The 24,528-nt window shown below is 41.3% G+C and overlaps 1 protein-coding gene across 9 annotated transcripts in view; it reads right to left on the reverse strand.

Annotated features, from left to right (window-relative positions):
* The window catches only part of L1CAM (L1 cell adhesion molecule), a 104,353-nt gene that overhangs the window by 13,572 nt on the left and 66,253 nt on the right, over positions 1-24,528 (reverse strand). For 3 of the 9 annotated variants that reach the window (XM_039328680.1, XM_039328684.1, XM_039328681.1), the window contains 7 exons: positions 22,939-23,061; positions 18,323-18,493; positions 15,918-16,040; positions 14,888-15,052; positions 2,412-2,540; positions 1,109-1,181; positions 374-385 (listed from right to left, as the gene is read on the reverse strand). In XM_039328680.1, coding sequence (XP_039184614.1) covers positions 374-385; positions 1,109-1,181; positions 2,412-2,540; positions 14,888-15,052; positions 15,918-16,040; positions 18,323-18,493; positions 22,939-23,061 — 796 coding nt within the window. The remainder of the gene's footprint in view (positions 1-373; positions 386-1,108; positions 1,182-2,411; positions 2,541-14,887; positions 15,053-15,917; positions 16,041-18,322; positions 18,494-22,938; positions 23,062-24,528) is intronic. The other 6 variants (XM_039328682.1, XM_039328688.1, XM_039328686.1 and 3 more) reach the window with 5 other exon arrangements.

Consider the following 24,528-nt stretch of genomic DNA (forward strand, 5'->3'; position numbering starts at 1 on the left):
AAATGACATTTTAGGGAAGACTGTATTCTGAAATTTTAAAAGCCATTTTCATATGTAGTCCCTAATCAATATTCTTTCTAATGTGAAATATTCCTCTTGCCACTGCTGTTCACTGGATAGTAGAAACAGAAAAGAATTGTCTTAAAATTATCCTTAGCCATTTTTAGGATTCCCCCCCCCCATTAATTAAGGCAAGAGAAGCAACATTACTCTGAAATTCGCTTTATGGAAATGGCTTTTCTTTCTCCCTGATATGGTAAGGTCAGTGAAATCCAGAAGCATGCCAATGGGAAATGTTGTCGTGGCCCGTCTAACCTCATCTTCCCCATCAACATGCAGTGAAAAATTCAGTGTTTACCCCTTGCGTTCTTACCTCTCCAGGGACCTGGGTTAGTCAAGTAAAAGGCAGAGGAGATTAGAGAAAAAAGAAAAAAAGTAACATCACATTTCAAGGAAGGTAAGTTGAGGTCAAAAGAGAGAAATGGAAGGCACCAAGAAATCCTGGCACCATTCAGATGCATTCATATACACAAATATATATATATACATACATATAAAGTGGAAACACTATGAAATTCCTTTCCTTTGGTTCATTGCTAATCCTTGTCCTTTTTATTATCATTTGATACCCATGAGCATAATTTAGCAGTCTTGATAACCGCAGCCATCTATTGATGCACTGTGAATAATACTTAGATTTTTTTGCTGCCCTGGTATACCAAGCCACCAAAAACTTGCTGACAGGGTGTCATAAATGTATTAAATCACTGTATCTTTTCCTGCCCCTTCCCAACATTAACCATCTGTTGGCAAGTTAATGTGCTTTTCCTTAGAATCTGTGGAAAATGTCTCATTTTCCCCTCTGTCATTTTTGCATTCTTGTCGTGCTGTCCTACTGCTTCCTCACTCCCTAAATCTATGACTGATAACCCCAAAGACTTAAATAATCAGGGCTAAATTTGTACCCAAACCATACAAATTTGTGTCAAGATAATCCCAACTGATCATGAAAGTGGTATATATTATAAAATAAAGGAACTATGTGTGTCATTTACTTGGTTTAATTTACTGTTTGCTAGCCATGAAAAGCAACAATGACTTATTGTACCTGTATTCTCCAAAGGTCTCATCCTTCATGGGCCTGGCCTCCGAATCCACCTGCGTGTCTTCTTTGTCTTTCACTAGGGTAGAAAAGAGAGTATGTTACACAAGGCAAAAGGGTTGGTGGGCAGGGCCATCCAGAGTGGGACCTTGGGAAGGGAGGTGGGCAGGGGGATCTTCCAAGAAGCAATGAGGGGGAAGCTTTAAAAATATGGAAAAGAACAGAGGACGGTCTCTCTGTGGGGCAGATTTTTCTTTACCTTCTTGAAATAGGGGCATAACCAGCAAGATGTGAGTGGGTGGGAGTTAAGAGCAACCCTATAGTGTTAGGAGGTTAAAGAGACTGTTGTGAAGAAGCACACATCCACCCATGTTGTACCACAGCCTTCCCAACCATGGGCCCTCCAGATGCATGAGAACTACAACTCCCAACGCTCACAGAAAGAATATTCAGTAGCAGTACTGGCTAGAAAACGAGTGATTTACACCTCTGAAAGACACAGCACTGGAAAAGATCAAAGTAGACTAATCCATCATCATCTCTGGACAGTTTTTTAAGACATTTTTGAAGCATTATAAAAAGAAGCAATAGTGCTATAAGAACAATAGCTGTGTTGTACTATTGGTACCACTATTACTGTCATCATCATCTTGATTTATTTTTTGTCTTTCTGCTCAAGGCTACCTTTTTATTCCCGAATTGAAAAGAACAAACATATTTTCTCATCTTCTTTGGCAAGGAGTGATGGGAGTTGTAGATTTAGAAATGCTGAGAATCTGGTAGAAGAGCTCTCACCCGCTATGTTTCCCAGCTTGCTTTACTAGGCATAGGCATACTAATCATTAAACCAGATTAAGCAGATAGCACAGCTATGTCTATAATATCTTCAATATTTTCCCACCATGTTTTTAGCTCACTATCCCGAGCCTGATGTGCTCTCCTGATTGCTGGGCTAAAAACCCATCATTTTGTGCCAACCTGGCAGGCAGTTATGAATGTGGTAGTATATCTAAGATGACTCCAGCTCAGGAAGTCTGGCTTAAATGCATCTAGCCCAGACCAGCAGCTCAAGTGTTAACTTGAGACACAAGAGTCAAACGTTGAGCTCATCATAAACTGCCCCACTTTTGAGGCTCAGCTTCTTTTCTGTAAAATGGGAACGATAACAACCTACCTCACAGGACTGTTGTGAGGACGAACGGCACCGGGCACACTAAGTGTGCTATATAACTGATAACTGATAATAGCCTGGGGGGAGGCCCATGGGGATCTGCCACGAGGTGCTAGGGTGGGGCTGGGGGCACCTCACCCGAGTACTTGCCGCCCTTGCTGCGCTTGATGAAGCAGAGGAGCACCAGAACCAGGATGAGGAGGACAATGGCACTGATAAATCCAATGAACCAACCTTCCGCAGCAAAGTTTTTTTGTCTCTCTTGAACTGTAGAAAATAATGAGTACTTAGCATTAATATCATCTCACCAAAACCTGCCTGTTCCCTACCAAGCAATGCTCTTGTCCAAAATAAGGGGCAGAAAGATGCCAATAGCCAATCCACACCGTAAGGACAACAGGCTACTGAGATGGAACATCTAGTGCTGCTGCTCTCCTTAAAAAAATATATATATATATATATGGCTGGTGGGAGAATATTGGGGACTCCTCCTCCTCCTCCTCCTCCTTTTCCCCGATTGAGGGATAAAAATCCCATCTTCTTTCTGCATCTCTTAAGGGAGGTGATTGCACACTGATGTCTACATTAGATTGATCCTTGTGAAAAAGAACTTGCTTATTCTAAAATGGAAGTGGAAATTTTAACAGATAAGTTTAACTTAACATGTAGGGTATAATGTTCATATTCATATTTTAAAAAAATGCCACTGTTTTGGGAGGGAGGAGGAAGGATTATATGTTACTAATATTGATTACTTCCCTGATATAATTCTTGGGGGGAGGAGGAACAGAAAACATTTGCAGCTCGTTTTAATGAGTCACAGGTTTAAAAAGAACCGTTTTTGTTGACTTTCCCCAGGAGCATACATGATATGATCCTGCAGCCTGTGAAACAGTATAGTTCAGGATCTCCCCATCTAACCCACAAGCCTCTGCTGCCGGGGCCCATCTCCTCCACTACCTGGCCATTTCTTCCTGCTACAATCCTGTTTGCAAACCTATCTGCCTGCTCAGCTGAGTAGTCTGAGAGAGCCCACAAAGAGCTGTTGGGGATTCCCTGCAGCGCTGTCTCCTGCCCTTTATAGAGAACCTGAAACAGCTGAGTTGTGAGAAAAAGTTGCTATGGAGGCTTTGCAGACCTTTCCCCTCAAACTGTTCATGTTTCAAACTGAACTGGAGAACAGGAGCTTCCCTATTTCGGCCTTTGATGGTTCACAAAAAGTAGCTATCAATCCACACTCAGCAGGATTTCCTTCATGTTTCACTTGGTCAAACCAGATTTTTCCCTTTAGCAATTCCTAGAAATATTGCTGGATCAGAGGAACTTCTGAGAAGCCACTCAGAACTAAGTCAAACATTCCACTGTGGTGGAAATTAATTGGAAGGACTTTACCTCTCTATTCACTTAGAATTGTTCTTTTCTAAACACTTTTTCCCTGAAGAGATATGTTCTAAGATTCTTTTTTTTTTTATTAAGTACAAAGAAAGAAAAAGGATTAAAAACATTGAACATGGTAAATCATCTTTGACTGACATCTCAGTCCATATTGTACATTAATTACATATAATATACAACTATACATTTCTAGTCTCTCAGTTTATCTCTTTACTGTGACCTCCATTTTTCTTTCCCTCCATCTATAAAATTTATTCCATATTCGATAAAATTCTGTTTCTTTCTGATTTTTTAATCTTTTAGTTATCCTATCTAGTTCTGCGCAATACATAATTTTCTTTATTAGTGCTTCCCAACTCGATACTTCCATTCTTTCCACTTTTGAGCAAATAGTATCCTTGCTGCTGTGACCACATGGATAATTAAATATGTGTCCTCTTTATTTACATTTTTCTTTAGTATTCCTAATAGTAAGGTCTCCGGTTTGTATTGAATGTTTTGCCTAGTCATTTCTATTGCTCAATCCCAGACCATACGCCAGTACACCTGTGCTTCTCTACATGTACACCGTACATGAAAAAAGGTGCCCTTTTCTTTTTTACATTTCCAACACTAGATGAATATCCGTTACACATTTTGGCTAATCTGGCCGGAGGGAGATGCCATCTGTAAACCATTTTATACAGGTTTTCTTTATCTGATGTCGCCACTGTGATTTTGTTATTTCGCTCCCATATTGCTGCCATTGATCCATATTTATATTATATCCTAGTTCTATTGCCCATGTCACCATTGTCTCTTTAATCTGCTCTTCATATAGCTTATGTTCCAACAGGTGTTTATAAATATTCTTTATTTGTTTTTTCTCCGGGCCTAGCAGTACTTTATCTAACCCCGTATCTTGCCTGTTAATTCCCCATTCTTGCTTATCCTTCCTGTATCTTGCTTGTATCTGGAGATAAGACCACCACTCCATGTTTGTTCCTTGTTGTTTTAGCTCTTGTTTTTGTTTTAAATAACCTTCTTCTGTCAAGATGTCTTTATATATAATAGCTTTGTCTATCCTGTACAAATTGGGGTATGTGACTGCCTCCAATGGCGATAGCCAAGCTGGGATCTTTGTGTAATATTGATGTTTAACTATATTCCAGCTTTTTATTAATTCTTGCCGAACCTTATGTCTTAAAAAATATTGGTGGTTTCTGCTTTGCCCCATCTACATGTGAGCATGCCAGCCCTGCTGGAGGACATAACCCTCTAAATGTAAACATCAGAAAGATTCTTTGTTGGCCCTTCCTCCAAATTGCTAATTAAGTTCCCCTTTCTCCTGCACACTGAATGTAGAATTTGGAAATATCGTTTCATCTCAGTGGCTGCTTCCACATTGCCATAATTATAGAATGAGGGCGCTTCCACCTCTATTATTTTCATTACTTCCATTCCTGAATCCCCCAAAGCATTTGAAGCTTTCAGACCATCCAGAGTGATTATCTTCACTTATACTGATGCTTCAGAGAAAATAAGGAACCAATCAGTGTTCCCCCTCCAGCTGATCAGTCGGAAAATTGCAACATTTTCACCATCATGGAAACTAATAAGAGAGAAGCAACCTAGAACTAAGGAGAAACTTCCTGACAGTAAGAACAATTAACCAGTGGAACAACCTGCCTCCAGAAGTGGTGAATGCTCCAACACTGGAAGTTTTAAAGAAGAGACTGAAATGGTATAGGGTTTCTTGCCTGAGCAGGGGGTTGGACTAGATGACCTCCAAGGTCCCTTCCAACATTATATTACTATCGATCATCGCACAGTCAGCCAGATGTTCAGACTGGATTTGGCATTGTGTCTACCTATCAAGTCCTTACCCAGGACCTGGGATAGGCAGATGTGGATGTTTGATGGTATTACAGATATCGTCGCAGGATGGAAGCAGTTCCTAATAAGGCCGCCTTTTGCAATTGACTAATAGCGAATTTGTCAATGCCAATGGTGTTCAAGTGGTGCTCCAGTTGTTTTGGGATTGCACCCAAGGAGCCTATGACTATTGGTACTACCCTTGCTTTTGCCACAGTCTTTCTATTTCTATTTGTAGGTCTTTGTATTTTGTTATCTTCTCCAGTTCTTTCTCGTCATTCTGCTGTCTCCAGGCACTGCCACGTCCACTATCCAGACTTTTTTGTCTTTCTTATCGACAATTGTTAAGTCTGGGGTGTTATGTTGCAGGTGCTTGTCTGTTTGAATTCTGAAGTCCCAGAGCAGTTTAATTTTATCATTTTCTATGACTTTCTCTATTTTATGATCCCACCAGTTTTTGCTTACAGGCAAATGATATTTTTTGCAGATCTTCCAATGCACCATTGTTGCTACTTTGTCATGGCGCTGCTTGTAATCAGTTTGTGCAATCTTCTTGCAACAGCTTACCAAGTGGTCCACTGTTTCTTCAGCTTCTTTGCATAGGCGGCACTTACTGTCTGTTGCTGTCTTCTCAATTTTGACTTTGTATGCATTTGTCCTTAAGGCTTGGTCTTGTGCAGCCAGAATTAGTCCCTCGGTCTCTTTCTTCAATTTTCCTGCTCTTAGCCATTGCCAGGTTTTATTATTATCTGCTTTCCCAGCTATTTTTTTCATTATTGGCCATGTAGTGCTTTGTCTTCCCAAGCCTCTATTCTGTTCTTCATTTGGTCTTTCTTGTAGGCCAGTTTGGTCTCTCCAGTAGTTAGTAAGCCTTCCTGATATACTAATTTCAGTGCATCTTCATCATTGTTCTTCAGATATTCTTCCAAAGCCATTTTTTCTTCTTCAACCATCTGATGTACTTGTAGCATTCCACGCCCACCTATTTGCCTTGGTAGATAAAGTCTATCAATGTCACTGCGTGGATGAAGGGCATGATTCATTGTCATTATTTTTCTGGTCTGCCTATCCATTGCTTTTAGTTCTGCTTGAGTCCAGTCCACTATTCCAGCTGTGTACCTAATGACTGGGATTGCCCAGGTGTTGATTGCCTTTATGGTATTTCTTCTTCTTCTTCTTCTTCTTCTTCTTCTTCTTCTTCTTCTTCTTCTTCTTCTTCTTCTTCTTCTTCTTCTTCTCCTTCTCCTTCTCCTTCTTCTTCTTCTTATTATTATTATTACCTCGCCCAAACTCTTCAGCACATTGAGCCCTTCATGAAGTTTCAGATTGTCCATCAACTCCCAAACATTTAGTATATATAAAATAATTTAATAATACCTTAACTATTAGTACTACAAAGAATAATGATGATAATAACAACAGCTTCTTGGATAGTCCCATTGACCTTTAGGGGTCAATACAGTATTGACCATTCTGGTAACCTTTATCCAGCTAGTGCCTGGATGGCCTGTGAATTATGACACCTTCTGAAGTTTACAGAACAATAAACTTCCTGTTCTCTACAAAAGGAAAAAATTGAATTACTACTCCTTTTACCCAGCAATTATTTCCCCCAAAATATGAGCCATGGGTAAAAGGTTGCCTGCCTATAAAGAGACCATACTATGTGTATATGAGTGCCTATTGAAACCTATGGTAATGCCATGATAAGAGTACCGTATATTCCGGCGTATAAGACGACCTCCGCAAGTGTTAAAATCGGCGCCGAAGTCAGGGGTCGTCTTATACGCCAAGTCGTCTTATACGCCAGAAATACTGGTAGTTTCCGGCATATAAGATGACGTTCTAGGCATGCGACTCGGCGCCAAAGACGGGGGTCGTCTTATACGCCAGGTCGCCTTATACGCCGGCATATACGGTAGGTAATGCCATAATAAGAGTAGATAATGCCATGATAATAGTACTATAATCCTGTGAAATTGTCTAAGTTCCTCTAGATCCATGGTGGCGAACCTATGGCACGTGTGCCACAGGTGGCACGCAGAGCCCTTTCTGTGGGCACACGCATCGTAGCCCCAGTCCTAGGCCTTCAGCTGGGTTTTATAAAATCTTTTCGCTTTAGGCCTCCGCCACCGTGTGCAACAAAAAAAGAAGGTTCAATCAATCAATCTATTTCAACTTCTTGCAGGGAAAAAAAAGATCTCGCAAAGTTGGAATTGATTGAATTTTTTAGTCCCACCCAGTCTCCCATTACCACTGTAGCCATGCCCACCCAATGGGCCACTCCAACCCAAAGTGCCACACCCACCCAATTGGCCACGCCCACCCAGCACCCGACAATACATAAGTGGGTTTTGGGTTGCAATTTGGGCACTTGGTCTCTAAAAGGTTCGCCATCGCTGATCTAAGCTATGGGAAGGGGACAAACTGGTAGATTTTCTTGCAGGCTGTTTAACTACAGCATTAATTTATGCTCTCGAGTTGCTTAGTTGTCTTTGAGCTGCTATGTTGAGTAGTTGCTCTTGGAGTTGAACCTATTTTCATGGGTTCTGAGGCATACATTTTCAGGGTGGGGAGTAGGTGATTGTATTTTGATTTTGTTGTAAGCCACTTGGTCACCATGTACATAAGTGGTGAGTTATACATTTGTTAAATAAATACCATGTTTTCCCCAAAATAAATCCCAACCAGAAAATAAGCCCCAGCATGATTTTTCAGGATGCTTGTAATATAAGCCCCACCCCCAAAATAAGCCCCAGTTAAGATCATCAGCCAGATGGACGTATTTAGTACCGTATTTCCCCGAAAATAAGACTTAACCAAAAAATACGCCCTAATGCACCTTTTGGAGCAAAAATTAATATAAGGATCTTATTTTTGGGAAAACATGAGTAGGTAAGTAGATGGACAGATTTTTTTTTTCAAAACTTTACCCTGCTTAACCTTTCCTGTTAGTTTGGCTTGGCTTCTATTCTGTGCTGTTCTATTTTGATTTACTTTAAAGCAGCGGTTTTCAACCTGTGGGTCGTGACCCTTTTGGGGGGCCGAACAACACTTTCACAGGGGTTGCCTAAGACCATCAGAAAACACATATTTCCGATGGTCTTAGGAACCGAGACACCACTCTTCTATCTGGCCACTGCCGCCCTCCTCCTCCTCCGCCGGCTCCTCCACCTCCAGGGCACCCTTCTCCTCCAACAGTGCCTGCTCCTGCCGCCACAGCGCCATCCTGCGGCAGCCATGCTGACTCCCAGCTGCTGGCTGGGAACTGGGCTGACTCCCAGCTGATTCCCAGGAGCCGGGCAGACACACGGAGGCTGGGCCGACTCCCTGCTGATGTGCGCACGCCAGGTCGACTCAGCTGGCTGTCGGGAGCCGGGTGGTGTGTAGCGGCCGCGCTGGTTCCCCACTGACGTCTGGACGCCGATTCGACTCCCAGCTGACTGTTGGGAGTCGGGCGGTGTTTATGGGGGCCATGCGGATGTCGGCTGGCTGCTGGCTGCGTCCTCCCCGTCTCCCGGCTCATGGCAAGCCCAGGGGCTTGACACCCACCCCTGACGCTGCCCCGGGCCAGCTCAGCTGCGTGGGCGGCTGGTCTGAGCTGAGCCGGGTCTGGGCCACTGCTGGCGTTGCCACTGCTGCCGCTGCTGGCTGAGCTGAGCTGAGGCGCTGAGCCGGTCCCCACGCCTCCTGGTTGCCCAGCCACACTCCGCCCCTGGCCGCCCTCCACACCATGCTGGAGCTTCCTCCACGCTGCCCGGCCCGCCTCCCTCACAGTCGGAGGCCGCCTTGGCCCTCTGGCGCCCGGTGCAGCCCTGGGTCTGGCGGGCAGAGCGATTCCTTCCTGGCTCGCCAGGCTCCAGGCCTTGGAAGCGGCCAGACAGCAGGGAAGAGGGTGATGCCCGCATGTGCGTCAGAGGCCAGCCGGATGGGCCAGGAGGGGAGAAGCAGCGCCTTCTGAGCCGCGCTCTTCTCGTGTGTGACGAGTCGGGGAAGGGTCGTGGTGGTGAAGGGCTGTGCGCTGTGGAAAGGGGCTCCCACGATTCTGCCGCTGCAATGGCACTCAGGAGGCTGGAGGGGCGGGCAGGTCCCGGGGGAGCGGCTGGGAGAGGGCAAGAGGTGCCGGGATGAGGATGGGGGGCTCCAGACTACCATCCCCAGCAGCCCTAAAAAGCACTGTGGAAGAGTGGGGAATGCTGGGAGTTGTAGTTCATCACCATCTGGGAAAACATGACTCTCCAAAGATCAATCCTTCCTTCCTTCCTTCCTCCCTCCCTTCCTTCCTTCCTTCCTTCCTTCCTTCCTTCCATCTCCTCTCTTCCCCTTCAATCTCTCCTTCCTTCCTTCCTTCCTTTCCCCTTCAATCTCTCTCTCTCCTTCCTTCCTTCCTTCCTTCCTTCCTTCCTTCCCTCCTTCCTTCCTTCCCCCTTCAATCTCCTTTCTTTTCCGTCTCCTTCTTTTCCCCTTCAATCTTCCTTCCTTCCATCTCCATCTCCATCCCTTCCCCTTCAATCTCTCTCTCCTTCCTTTCTTCCTTCCCTTCCCTTCAATCTCCTTCCTTCTCCATCTCCTTCCTTTTCCCTTCAATCTTCCTTCCTTCCATCTCCATCCCTTCTCCTTCAATCTCTCTCTCCTTCCTTCCTTCCTTCCTTCCTTCCTTCCTTCCTTCCTTCCTTCCTTCCTTCCCTCTTCAATCTCCTTCCTTCTCCAACTCCTTTCTTTCCCCTTCAATCTTCCTTCCTTCCTTCCTTCCTTCCTTCCTTCCTTCCTTCCTTCCTTCCTTCCATCTATCTCCATCTCCATCCTTTCCCCTTCAATTTCTTTCTCCTTCCTTCCTTCCTTCCTTTCCCCTTCAATCTCCTTCCTTCTCCATCTCCTTCCTTTCCCCTTCAATCTTCCTTCCTCCTTCCTTCCCCTTCCCTCCCTCCCAACATTTTTGAGCAAGGAAGAGTAAGCTTCTCCAGCGAGCATTGCTATATTGTTTTTGTGATTAATCACTATGCTTTAATTATGTTCAATTCGTAACAATGAAAATACACCCTGCATATCAGATATTTACATTACGATTCAAAACAGTAGCAAAATTACAGTTATGAAGTAGCAACGAAAATAATTTTATGGTTGGGGGTAACCACAACATGAGGAACTGTATTAAAGGGTCGCGGCATTAAGAAGGTTGAGAACTAGTGCTTTAAAGTCTTCTAATTGTACATGTATTTATACACTACCTAGGAAATTAGCAATACACGGATTGAACTTTTTACAGGACTTTTCGGCGCCACTAAAAGAGATTGCATTTGATAATTTTTGGATTGCTTTTGTAACTGCAGAGTCCCTCCATATGTGGCATTGATGCTGTTCTGGCACTGGCAGCATGTCCTGATGTTTCAAAAAAAAGCACAACACAACCCAAAATAAATAAACAACAACAACAAAAACACTCTGCAGCCCAGCCAGTTTTCTATCAGTTTGGCTGGGCACAACAGACATTCCTCTGCATTTGATCTGTGAAACCCAGTGCCTGGTGGGTAAGCTGCCTTCCTGTGTGGGGAAAATGTTTCTCCTTTTCCTCCTCCTCCTTCTTCCTGAATTCATCTCTAATACCAGATTTCTCCCAAGCAAACCTATCTGCAGAGTGACCTGCTAATTATCTAGAGCAGTGATGGCGAACCTTTTAGAGACCGAGTGCCCAAACTGCAATCCAAAACCCACTTATGTATCATCGGGTGCCAGGTGGGCATGGTCCATTGGGTGGGTGTGGCCCATTGGGTGGGCAAGGCTGCGGTGGTAACATGTAATTATGTAATGTAGTAAGCTGAGAAGAGGAGTAACAGGACCAATAAACCCACAGGTTGCACAGAGATCAGATCTGTTTCTGTCTACAAAGTGCAAAGAGAAAAAATTAAGAAAATTAAAGGAACGTGGCCATTAATAAAACTGGGGAAGAAGAAAGAATCATATGAACATAAAGGACAGAGAGAGCAGAAAGCACAACTGAAGGTTACAGAGCATATTCCTGAATATCTATTGCCAGACAAAAAAACCTGTGACTGAACACAAGATCAAGAGGCAAGCTAAAAGTCGGAAATCAGGTTGCAAAGAGCGGGCAAAATTACAAGCAAAATCAAAATCCAAAATAGATTCAGAGGTCCAAGATAAAATCTGAGAGCTCATACAAATTGAAGTCAAGATTCTATCAATTAACTTTGTTTTAGCACTGAGGGCTGGAAATAGGTTTTTTAAAAAACAGAGCTCCTGAAACCCTCCCTGGCTTCCACTGCTGTAAATTAGGGGCAGAGCCTTTATTTAGAAGAAGTTAGCATGGAGCAAATACTAAGAGCTTGGATTGCAGTGGGGAGATCCAGGTTCCACTCTTGGCTATGGAAGCTCAAGTGGCGATCTGAAGCCAATCACTCTTTCTCTCAGCCCCACCTATTGTGTAGGGTTTTTGTGAGGAAATAAGGGACTGTGTACACCACTTGAGCCTTTGGGTGCAAGATAGGGTATAAATCCAGTAAATAGTAACTATTTCTCAGAAGAAGTATTTCATTACCAAGTCAAAACTAGCATTTAACAACCAACAGGTAGGTAATATTTTGGCCTCTTCTTCCAGTTCAATAAGGACCTTCAGCTTAGAGTAATTCAAATTCAAAGCTTTATCTTCAAAATGTAGCATACTTCGAAATCAATCAACAGTTACTGTAGAGCAGGGGTGTCAAACTCAATTTCATTGAGGACCGCATCAGCATTGCGGTTGCCCTTGGGGGGGCAGGTGGGTGTGGCCAGGGTGGGTGTGGCCTACTGGGTGGGCATGGATGAAGTAGGTGTGGCCTACTGGGTGGGCGTGACCAGCACTACATCGTTCGTGTCAAGGGTGCCTGTGGGGGCCTGGGCAGGAGTGGGACAGATCTGAGGGTCTTTGGCAGAAGGGGCTGGGACAGGGGCAAGTGCCAAGGCATGGTGCATTTCTTCATTCCTCACAAAGGGTGACACCTCCCAAGCATGCACCCAGGGGGTGGGGCCGACATGGCAGGGGCTGGTTCCTCGCTGTTTCTGGACGGCCTTGTGGAGCTAAGACTGAATGCGTTTCAGCATAGATGACCACCACAAAATTGTATATTGGCTCCCGGCTGGACTGGGCCAGGGCCATGGTAACAGGGGCCGTTCCCTCACTGTTTCCAGGATGGCTTCGCGGGCCACATGAAACCACTTCACAGGCCGCATCCGGCCCCCGGGCCTTGTGTTTGACATGTCTGCTGTAGAGTCTCTGAGTCTGAATGTATGGACTCATTCTTCAGCAAGAGGAAAGAAGGAAGATCCAGCAAATTACAGACCAGTTAGCAGGGATTAATACCTCAGAAAAATCTACATCATATCATTTAGATATGAATCTTAAAGCACTTTAGAAACAATAAACTAAGAAGTCAGCATGGATTTCTCATGAACAATTCTTGTCTGACTAGCCTTATCTATTTCTTTTTTAAAAATTGGATACTTTTTGAGTGTGGGAACGCAATAGGCACAACTGTAACTTGATTTCAGCAAAGCATTTGATAAAATACCCCATGGCATGAGTAAAGTAAAGCAAGTAAAATGTGGGCTGGATAGCATGATAATTAAGTGGATCCAAAATGGCTCAACAAGCATATTCAGTGTACTCATCTATGATTACTTTCCAATAGACTTATAATTTAATATATGTTTAAAAGAAATACTGTACAATTTAATTCATAAATCACAGGAATTTCAACTATTTTGGCTAGCCTCCTTAAGTATTGTGTTCATTTCTGGGCACTATATTTGGAGAAATTGGAACAGGCTCAGAGAAAGGCAATAAAGATGATCAGATGACTAGAATTGAACTCCCATGAGGAAAGATTGTTCAAATACCTGGAGGGATGTCACTTAAAAGAAGAACTCTTTGGTTCTAGAGCACAGATAGATTCAAGTTATAGGAAGCTCCATTTTGACTGAATATTTAAAAAAAATAATCCTAAGAATTGCCAAAGAAGGGGCTGAAGAGATTTCTTAACCTGGTTTCATCCCTATCTGCTAGATGTAGTCTACACAGTGGAAAAGCACTAAAACTAGACCACAAAGCCAGATTCAACATTGGCCAAGTGGTTGAAACTGCATCGCCATACCATTTTCATTTTTCCTAGCTTCATAGCTGAACCAGTTAGGTACTGGCTTGGGAGCACATTGTCCATGAAGCAACAAAGCAACAGCCTTCTCCTTGCTACCTTAGAAAAGTCATCCTACATTTTAAAATAGCACAATATTAACTCACTGGACAGCATAGCACTGGCAGATGTGCAGGCAGAGTGCTTTGTAATAGGTGGACTAACAGCAGTAAGGAAAAAGTGACAGTGACACGGGAGGGATTAGTGGATTAATTTGGTTAATCTAATAGACAGTTGTGAACAAAAAGGGAGTTCCTATACAATCAGCCCCTCAGGGTCTCTATTTGAAATTTGCCATGCATGTTCCTAACAAGGTAAACCTTCTCCCTTTTCAATGTAATCATATTCCATCTCAAAACAAAAAAGTAAAAATGTTACTTGAATTTAAACTTGAAAAAGAGAGAGATTTCTTTAAAAACTTTAGGCTTGATCATTGGAAGGCAGATTTTTGATCTTTCCCAACTTGCTATTGAACTGGGAAATGAGTAGAAATTAATTATTTCCAGAGCAACTTAGATCAGATAGACTGTTTCCAAAGTTCTGGATCCATCCTTGTGAAACATTCAACAGGCTTTGCACAACCCAATTCCAAACTATACGTATCAAAATGATACAAGTTTCCAAAGACAAAATAGAGTGCTAACTGTCAATAGATATTATTCATTTACTTTAAAATAATACAATAGATCCAATACATTCTTTTGTTGCTGGAAACCCCTTCCTTCCTTCCTTCCTTCCTTCCTTCCTTCCTTCCTTCCTTCCTTCCTTCCTTCCTTCCTTCCTTCCTTCCTTCCTTCCTTCCTTCCTTCTTGCATTCTACCAATTGTTGTTTTGCAAGAGTGACAAAGAAAAATCAAAATTTACCAAAGGTGACATTTATGTGGTGTTTATCAGCAAAATACCTACTTTTTGACTGAGTGAGGGATTTGTAGGAATAGTTTGCAATCTAGATCCACATTAAATTATGGATAAAATTATTATTCCAATATAAATGAACTCATGCCCTGACTAGAGTTAACTATCCTCCAACTTCTGATCCTATTCTGGCCAAATAAGTTAATTAAGGAAACAACAAATAAGTAATTTTAAAAACAGATGAATTTTGAGCATTTCTAGATTGATAATTAGTAAATAATTAATAATTATGTTTTGGATGATTCCTGGTTCTCCAATGTAACTTACCCACACCACTGGTCTCCACATCTGACTCCCAAATGATTTGAACGTCCCCAGTTCGATGTACTTTCACCAGTCGGACACGATACTGCTTGCCTGGCTGCAAATCTGGAATGCTGTATGAGCCCTGGCCAGATCTGGCCTTTCCTACATCATGCCACTGTCCTTTGTCTGTTTGAAATAGAGACAGAAAGATTGTGGCTGAGTTCCCCAGAACCAGAAGAATGTGTTGCCTTTGATTTTACTCTAGTGGGAATCCAGACAGGTGTAATTTATTATTGTCATGGATTAACACCCCATTCTTCATTATTTTTCACCGACCAGTAGCTGATGGAAGGTGGACTTTGCTATGGATTCCCGCTGATTGAAAATCACTTATTTCCTCATAAGGAAACTAGAAATTTACAAAAAGAGGCCTTCAAAAGGAAGAAACTTGACCTCTTCCAGCCGGCAGCCACTTACACACCACTGATTTCACAATATATAAAATTAGCAATTTCAATAAATCTAATGGCCAGGCAGAGAGAATTCCTCATCGCTCCCAGATGATTGGAAAGAGGGAAGAAAAGAACAATAAGAAGAGACCTGATGGATCAGGTCATAGATCCATTTAGTCCAGCATTTAATGCTGGAATGAAAGATTTGGAAAGCTCACACATTTGAAGACCTGAATAGAATAAAAAGTCAGTCTCAGTCTCAGTCTCTCTTTCTCTCTCTCTCTCTCTCTCTCTCTCTCTCTCTCTCTCTCTCTCTCTCTCTCTCTCTCTCTCTCTCTCTCTCTCTCTCTCTCTCTCTCTGCTTATGCACATGAAGCAACAGTGAATGCAAGGTGAAATGGGTGAGGAAGAGAGTGGTAGAAAGTATATGGTATGAGATGTTATAGTGAAAGAGGATTTTGTAGGGAGCATGCATATATGAACAAGTATAGCTCCTAAGCCAACAATGAGTGATCTACAGAACTTTTCATCCTAAAAGATGCTTACCCATGGCTGAGGTAGCAGCATGAAGACTATACAAGAAAGAGGACATCTCTTACCTGTTTTGCTCATAAGATGGACTGCAAACTCCATATCTCGCTGGTTCTGACGTGGGATCCAGATGATGGTGGTGAAGTTTTCTCCTGTCTCGCCCAAACTGATGTTTACAAAAGACAAGTTCACTGGGCATAGAGGCAGGGAGAAAATGAGAGAGAAAAGTATTAATATCACTATGTCTTCACTGGAGAATCTACAAGTCCCACCACTGTAGGCTTCAGAGCAAACAGCAAGGTCATTAAGACCTCAGAAAAACTGCCAGATTAACAATATTTTCACTGCGGGAATTGGGACATACTAATCTAATTTCTGTGGCAGCAATATAAAACTAGTTGGCCAATGCAGCCCGTGGCCTATCAGGTTCTGTGGTAGTTTCTCATTCGTGCCTGCCTCTGCTTAGTTTCTCAGGCCAGACAAAATCAGGCATCTGGGGGGGGGGGGAAATCCCTGGAAAGGAGCTTTTTAAAAGTAAAGAAGCCGAGATCAAAAAAAGGACTCCCCCACCCTGAAGGAGCTGCTGTGGCGCAGCTGCAACTGCACAAAAGAGTCCCTCTGAATATTAATATTTTAGCTAAAAAAAATCAGGGGTTTTACATTGGGTGTGTCTAATGGTTACTCTCTCCATAAGTTCCAACTATGTTGCCAACACAACCTGATACCCGACTGCTGTAGTTTCTTGTTTTCAAATTGCTTTACACATGTGGACCATCCACTGTGACATCTGATACCTCAGTATCGTCAAGTTATCATGTTATTCCCTTTTGGGCGAGCAGCATTATGTATAGCACAGTAAAGGAATAAGTAATAGTAAAATAAAGAAATTAGAAGGTGAGATAAGGGAAAATATCAGGAAACATACCTACAATATCAAAACCATTCAACATATTTCTCCATATTTTTATATCAAGGTAAACCAATCCTACAATGTCCATACACTGCTTCACACATTGCCTATTCTTTATATGTGGCCCTCTCTCTTTTTCAACATCTCAACAACTCCATACAATCATGATTTTCTTGGTGTTCTTCTTCACCACTTCTCTCTTCCTAGATGTTGTTGTACAATTCAACACTCACTCCCTCTGCATGACCAAACCACCTAAAAGTCTGTACTGTCATTTTATTTTGAATTCCATCCACATTCTTTCACCACTCATTCATTCTTGGCCCTATCTCTTCTTATTTGACCACACACTAAGTAACGAATTCTATTGTATTCAATTTACTTTTGTGGAAAAAAAAGCAGCGCAGCAAACTGTCATGCTTCCCCCCCCCCACAAACCTCATAAACTTTTGATACCCTTTGTCCCTTTGTTCCCTCTTATCTCTTCCTGTCTTTGTTAGTTCCTTCTGCTTTTCATCTCCCTGTATTTGTTTTTACCTGGTCTCTGAACAGGTAATATGTTACTAGAAAATAGTTGCTTATATGAAGGAATTTTCCAATGAAGAAACTTTATGTCAGCATCTCATAGTTAAACTTATGAATGTAAAATGTCAACATTTAATGTAAAAGCCTATGTATGTAAAAAGTATATAAAAACCAATAAACACACAGAGACTCTCAAGCTGTCTCAAGCTGTGACAAGCAGCTCTGCAGCAGCTTCAAATCTCTGCTCAAGACATGCCTGAGTCTTTTTCTTAGCATCTTTACAACTTTCATGCTTCTTTTGAATACCAGCTCTCGCTTCTGTATAACAAAGTAGGCAGAACACATTCAACGGTCATTTTTACAGCTGAAAGTAGGGCAAAATCAAGAAAGGCACAGGCTAATAGCGTAAACAATCTGAGTAGAGATGTAATCTATGGAAATCTCATGGACCAATTAGGGTTTACAGGAAGTCCTTGACTTATGAACACAACTGGGACCAGAATCTCCATCATCAGGGCAGTCATAAAGCGAATCATTACATGACTGGACTCAACTTTATGACCATTCTTAACATGGTTATTAAATGAATCACCATGATTGTTAAATGAACCATGCAGTCATTAAGCAAATCCAACGTCCTCAATGGGCCACAGGTCACAATTACAAAAGCACAGGATGCCACAAGTAGTGGTAAAGATGAGCTGGCTGCCAAGTGCCCAAAACTGTAATCACATGACTGCTGGAATAGTGTGATGGTTGTAAGTGCAAATAAAGGTCATACAGCCATGGATGTTCTGGAGGTGACTTCAGGTCAGTCACAGTCTCTCATCCCAGCCTACTTCACAGAGTTATTGTAGGTGAAAATTGAAATAGGGAGCATTATGTTTTCAACATGAGCTCCTGAGCAAACCAAACAGTAAATAGTAATAAAAAATAAGTATATTTAAGCTCAGCACACTAACCATGGTTTCTAGGTGAATGTTGTAGGAAATATCTTCTCTAAGATTAGCAGGAAATATTTTTTAAAGCTTCACATACCTGACTCATGCATTGTATATTCCTCAAGTAAGGATACTTCTCCTCGACCCTCTTTGGTTTCTGCCCACAAGGAGAATTTATAGGGAGTGTGGGGATCAAGGTCACTGAGATTGAGGCTTAACTGGGTGGCTGGGATATGGATGTTGCCAATGTCCATCTCTGTCTGATTGGCTAGGCACAAGACGGCAGAAGAGTAACAGGTTAATTATCAGAAAATAATGCCACTGTCATCCAACCTGCTGTCCATATGTGATGGGTTTCATTTCGCAGAACCTTGTCAGCTTGGAGAAGATGGGTATCATGCCAGAAAATGCAAATCCTGTTACTGAGTTGGCAATGCTCAACAAGCACAAAACAGATAAGAAGGAACCATGCATTAAGGTAGGGAAGATGGGAGAGATATTAAAAATGGAATTTGATTTCTAGCATATTGTGACAAGGATCAATGAATGTTAGCTAATGATTCTTGCCACCTATGCTAGAAATCAGATTCCATTTTTAATATGTCTCCCATCCTGAGTCTCTTTATGTCCTTTCAGATTCATCAGAAACATAATTATCTACCACTGAAACGAAAGAAATGGAAGAAAGATGTAAAAATTATGTGTAAATGTTTATAATAAACATTCTCCTTTTTCTTTTCTACTCTAAATTGTCCCTTCTAGAAGTAGTTATGACGCTGGGCACACATTCTTTTGTAAAACATGTCTTTGCTTTCAAAAAGGAACTTTTATTTGGATTGTGGCTATGGCTTTTCAACTGCAAGAAAAACAGTGAATCAGATAGAACTTCATGGCAAAGAAGATTTAGATCAGGAGAGTTTTCTCTCAGTTAAGCAGGTAGAACAAGCAACCTCACGCTGTATTTCAGAATTTCTGCATGATTTTATTTGGAAGTAAATTCACTGGGGCATAAACATAGTTTTATGGCTAATTAATTAGGATTTAGATTCATTGAATTCAGTGAAACACATTGCTGAGTAAACTAGCAGAGGATACAGCTGGAAACAACATATGATCTGTCTACAACCAACAATCCCATGACCAGTGACATCTAAAACAGAGATGACAATCCATGGCCCAGGTGTGCCTCCTAGCACTCCATCCATGGCTCAAGGATTCCCAAGATTGTACATGACCATTAGCGGTATAATATTCATTCAATATGAAGGGAAGTAGTTTTTAGGGTAGGAAGGGAAACACAAGGCTTCCATGATGCAGACATTCATTCCTATCCTTAAAGTCCCTCTCCAAGCCCCACTTTTTGGGAAAAATGGGGCAAAATATTTCAGCTCTTCTCTTTCCAGTAGCACCAGAAGGCCTTCTGCAGTCCACCAGTTGACCAGGAAGAGGAATTGCAGTTCTCATTGAGGAAAGGTTCCCTGCCACTGATCTAGATTTTCAGATGCCAAAAAGAGCCCCTGTGCCTTAGCAATGTGAAAGTATACCCACAAAAAGTCCACAGTAGAAAGAGGAGAGCATAAAACCCCACAAAATAATACAGAAGCCTTCAAAGTGTCACTCTCCAATTCTGCCCATCTAGAAAATGGGTACTTTCAATCCTGTACAAAAAAGAAAATGCATCATTGCATTATCAATTGAAATGCCCCAAGTTTTTGAAAAAAAAAAAAAGAGCAGATGAAAATCTTCAATCAAAACAGATCCCCCACCTGCAAACATCCAAAGAAAACATAAGGCAAAAATGCATAGGTAACCAATTTTTTAAATAATATGCAATGTGTAAACAGTTTTGGAGGATTAGTGTTGGGAATTTCCTTTCTTGAAGGATTTCCAGCTTGGATTTGTACATATGTTGAAACTTTTTTGGGGGGATATATTATTGATGAAATACCCCGTAGACAAGGCTAACAGGTGACCAAGACTCTTCCAGTGTTATAGGAGGTTGCATTGTATGGTTGTTAATTCTATTTCCTGTAAAGAAAATTGCACAATAGCAAAGAGGTGAATGTTTTAAAGAAGGAAGCAGGCACCATTCAGGGAGAAATGCAGAAATCTACCTGGGCAGGAAAAAGGAGACCAATAGTAATCTTGATAGGAATCTCTCAGAGTTCCTACTAAGAAGATGGAGGAAGACTAAGAAGGCCATTTCATCTGGTGAGCTGTACTTAAGAAACCAAACCCATTGACTAGTATTCTTTCCTACTGAGGTATATGGACAGCAATGGATAAACCAAAAGAAATTGAAACATATATCCAAGCACAGGAGACTCTGAATGAAGGAAGGAATTGGAGCCCCAAGTGATGTTTTAATCAATTCTTAGCAAAGGTCAGAACAACTGTAAAAGTAAATAACTGATTAAGTAGATGGCATCTTTTGGAAAGAGTTGGTCTTGCAGATGTAACATATATTGACATTTTGAATTCACTAGTGAAGAGGTGAAGTGAGCCTCATAGGTACTAGAAGAAAGACATTTGTCAAGATCCTAAGAAAATTGATCAATAATATTTTAATTTGACTTTTGGGGAAATGTCAGAAGTCCAAATCTAGTTGGCTGGGTCAGGGATATGAGGTAAGAGGATAAGTGAATGGTTCCCAGAAATGTCCCTGTGAATACACCAAACAATTACAGAAGAAGCAATACTGACAGGCTACAGTATTTATATGCACAGATTATGGGAAAGAAGTATTTGAAATCTTAATATGGAGTGGAATTATGATTATGGATATCATTTAAGTTCATAATTGAAATTTAATAACTGAATTGTAACCATCTGTCTCAAAAGGGGAGAACCAAAAGTAAGGGAAGAGAAAGAACTTTATATGTAAAGAATGTGATAGCAACATTTTCTGCCATTTTGAGATGGGAAACATATGAAAACTATAGTTGAAGATCTGAAATATGACTGTCTAAAAATATCCACACAATCCAATTTCACACAAATGTGACTTCATCCACTTTGGGACTCCCAGACATCAAAAAACATGAAGTCTGGCCTTTGGTTACCAAAAAGTATTCATCCCTGTAAAAAAGGATTCCTACCATATTCTTCTTGGAGTTGATAAAATAGAGATGGGATGCTCTTGGTAAGTGGATCTGCAACTGGTTGAACTGCCCTGGAACTGTTTGCAAGGGGAAATGGAGCAGAGGCCACAAAGTTCTACAATCTTCAACATTTTCATGAATAACCCCAATAAGGGTGTGGAAAAGCAAGTAGAATCTTTTTTTTAAATAAGCTGGGCCTTGGTGATTATGTTGATATATCAATTTCATGTTCTTGTCAACATGATGGAATTGATGGCCCTTTGCTGCCTTTTAGAATGTTTTGCTACCTTCATGTCTAGCTCAAAATTCTCAGAAGTTCTCTGTTATCTTCCATCCAAACAGTAACCAGATCAAAAGTATCAGTGTTCCCACCTAGTAACAACATTATAAAGGGAGTGATAGAGAGTTCCGAAAATGAAATATGGCCATAAGATTCTATAATGCTATGGAAGATGGAATCCAATTTTAAAAATTCTTAACAGGCTGAAATAGTGGGTTAAATCCTACACTACGTTCAGAAATAAAACTTAATTTAGGTACTATAACCTTGTAGAGAACTAACTTGGCAATATGTATGAAATGAATTAGATATCTTAGCAATTCACAGTATGATACAGTGGCTAATAACAGTAATCTGATCATAAGTTTTAATAGAAACATGGTGCCTGAATGTAATCATTTTAATTTCAAAAAGTTACGACCCATTCTGGTGTCACATATTTTACTAAGACATTGGTACATGGAAGCCAGCATGGTGAGGAGCCTGGAAACCAGTCTCTGCCTTGAAAAAATATTGAAAGAAGTGGTAAATTCAGCTTATATTGAAACACTGCTATCAAGGACGAGGGGGGACATGATAGCAGTGTTCCAATATCTCAGGGGCTGCCACAAAGAAGAGGGAGTCAAGCTATTCTCCAAAGTGCCTGAAGGCAGGACAAGAAGCAACGGATGGAAACTAATCAAGGAGAGGAGCAACCTAGAACTAAGGAGAAACTTCCTGACAGTTAGAACAATTAACCAATGGAACAACCTGCCTCCAGAAGCGGTGAATGCTCCAACTGGAAGTTTTTAAGAAGAGACTGGACAGCCATTTGTCTGAAATGGTGTAGGGTTCCTGCCTGAGCAGGGGGTTGGACTCGATGACCTCCAAGGTCCCTTCCAACTTTATTATTATTATTATTAAGACTGGGGGGAAATGTTAGGATTCTTGAAGTAATTGAAAGACTGAGGGCTGAATTATTCTGCAGAAGGTAGGATTACAACATCAGGTGGAACCCGTGGGAAAGCAAATTTCAGCAAAACATCAGGAAGTGTTTGATCTGAGAAGCAGTTGTTCTTCTTTGCTGGGGATTTTTAAGTACATGCCAGATAGTCATCTCACAAAGGTTCTCTAACTGCATCCTTTATTGCTGAACCTTGATCACCTTCAAAGGTCCTTTGATTCTATAGTTCTGATTATGCAACAGTAATAATCGTTCAAATAAAGTTGTGACAAGAACAGCAGCATCAAAAGCAACATACTTCAATACAAAATATGTGAGGGTTTTCCTCTCAGGTTCCCAGGATGCTGTGCTACAGGCCTCCCAAAAACCCAGACCTTCTACAGACTCACCTTGTTGGTATCCCAACACGTATCTCAGTAATCTCCCATTAGGGAATTTTGGAGGCATCCACTCTAGCAACACGGCTGTGTCCGAGAGGTAGTCCAACTGAAAGGATTCAGGGATGCTAGGTACTATGTAAGGAGGCAAAGAGAAATGGAGAGTGAAGGGCACAAGGAATGTAAATGGGAAGGAGAGGGTTATGAATGTGGGAAGAAAGCTGTAGTAGACAAGGCATGCTCCAGCTTTTGGGATTCTTCAAATACTTGGAGCAAAGTCCCATTAGCAAGAACAAGCCCATCATAACAAAAGATCTGTCTGCCATTAACAAAGCATTCATCGCATAATCCTTAACTTATATCTGTCTGTAACCTTAGTATTGCAACCAAAGGTGCAACAGAGCTCCTGATAGAATGAAATCACTGTTGTTATGAAGAGAAAATAAATTATCCTTCAGTACAATGGATGAGAAACTTCAAGTCCCAAAGACATGACTTGAGTCCTTTTTGCCTGCATTGCTGTACTGCAATTTTTCTGTCATGGTGAGTGTGGGAAATGGAGAGTTTGATGTCTCTTCTACTACGTGACCCAATACTACACTTACAAGAGCCTTTCATATGAACACAAATTGGGAGCATGTGCTGAGGATTGCCAGACCACAAAAAGCAAGGGGTCCTGAGTTCCAAAAATGAATTTCTATATCAGCTCAAGCCCAACGAAACATCTTACCCTTGAAACCAAGATCGTTTACTATAATCTTTTAAGATTTAAAAAAAAAAAAATTCCCATAGAGCAGTGTTTCTCAACTTTGGCAGCTTTAAATGCATGGAATTCTGGGAGTTAAAGTCCACAAATCTTCAATTTGTCAAGGTTGAGAAACACTGCCATAGAACTTTTGAGGAAGAGGTTGCCAGCCCAGTCTTCTCTCTAGCATTTGTTTTTAGTGGTTTGCATTTTATTGTTATGTTTTTAGAATTTGTGAATTTAGTATGAGTTTTAGATGTAGATCATCAAGAATTTATGACTGAGGCAGCTTATAAATGATGCTAACTAATGAGGCCTTCACTAAGTTTTAATAACATAAAGAAATACCTAATTTCCTCCAATCCAGAAAAATCCAGCTCTAGCAACATACTCAGATATACAGTAATATAATCTGCCCCCTTTCTACTATTACTCCTCCTATTGCACTGCTAACCTTCATGATATTCTTTTACAAACCTAAAAGATTGTCCACACCTACCATATCGTTATTTTTGTATAAAGTAATAGTAGCAATAAGAATAAGTTTCCCCCCTCAATATCTGCTTAATGCAAATTTTCACTTTTAAGACATGTTTAAAGATACTAGTTTCTACAAACTGATTAAGTGAATGGGCAAGGGAAGCTGTGGTTAATAGAGGCTCATTTTAATTTATTTATTTATTAGATTCCCACCTGTCCCCAAATTCAGATTTATGCTTCATACACTGCCTCATACATATTTTCTCATGAAGTTAAAATGTGATAAATGGGGTTGCCAAATAGGAAAACAGTAGAAAGTTGGACACCTTGGAATTTGTTTCATTTCAGAACATTTCATGCCTTTCAGACCTGGACCT

This window comes from Crotalus tigris, unplaced genomic scaffold (assembly GCF_016545835.1).
Source record: "Crotalus tigris isolate CLP2741 ecotype Arizona unplaced genomic scaffold, ASM1654583v1 scf7180000024383.4638030, whole genome shotgun sequence".
Taxonomy (NCBI): domain Eukaryota; kingdom Metazoa; phylum Chordata; class Lepidosauria; order Squamata; family Viperidae; genus Crotalus; species Crotalus tigris.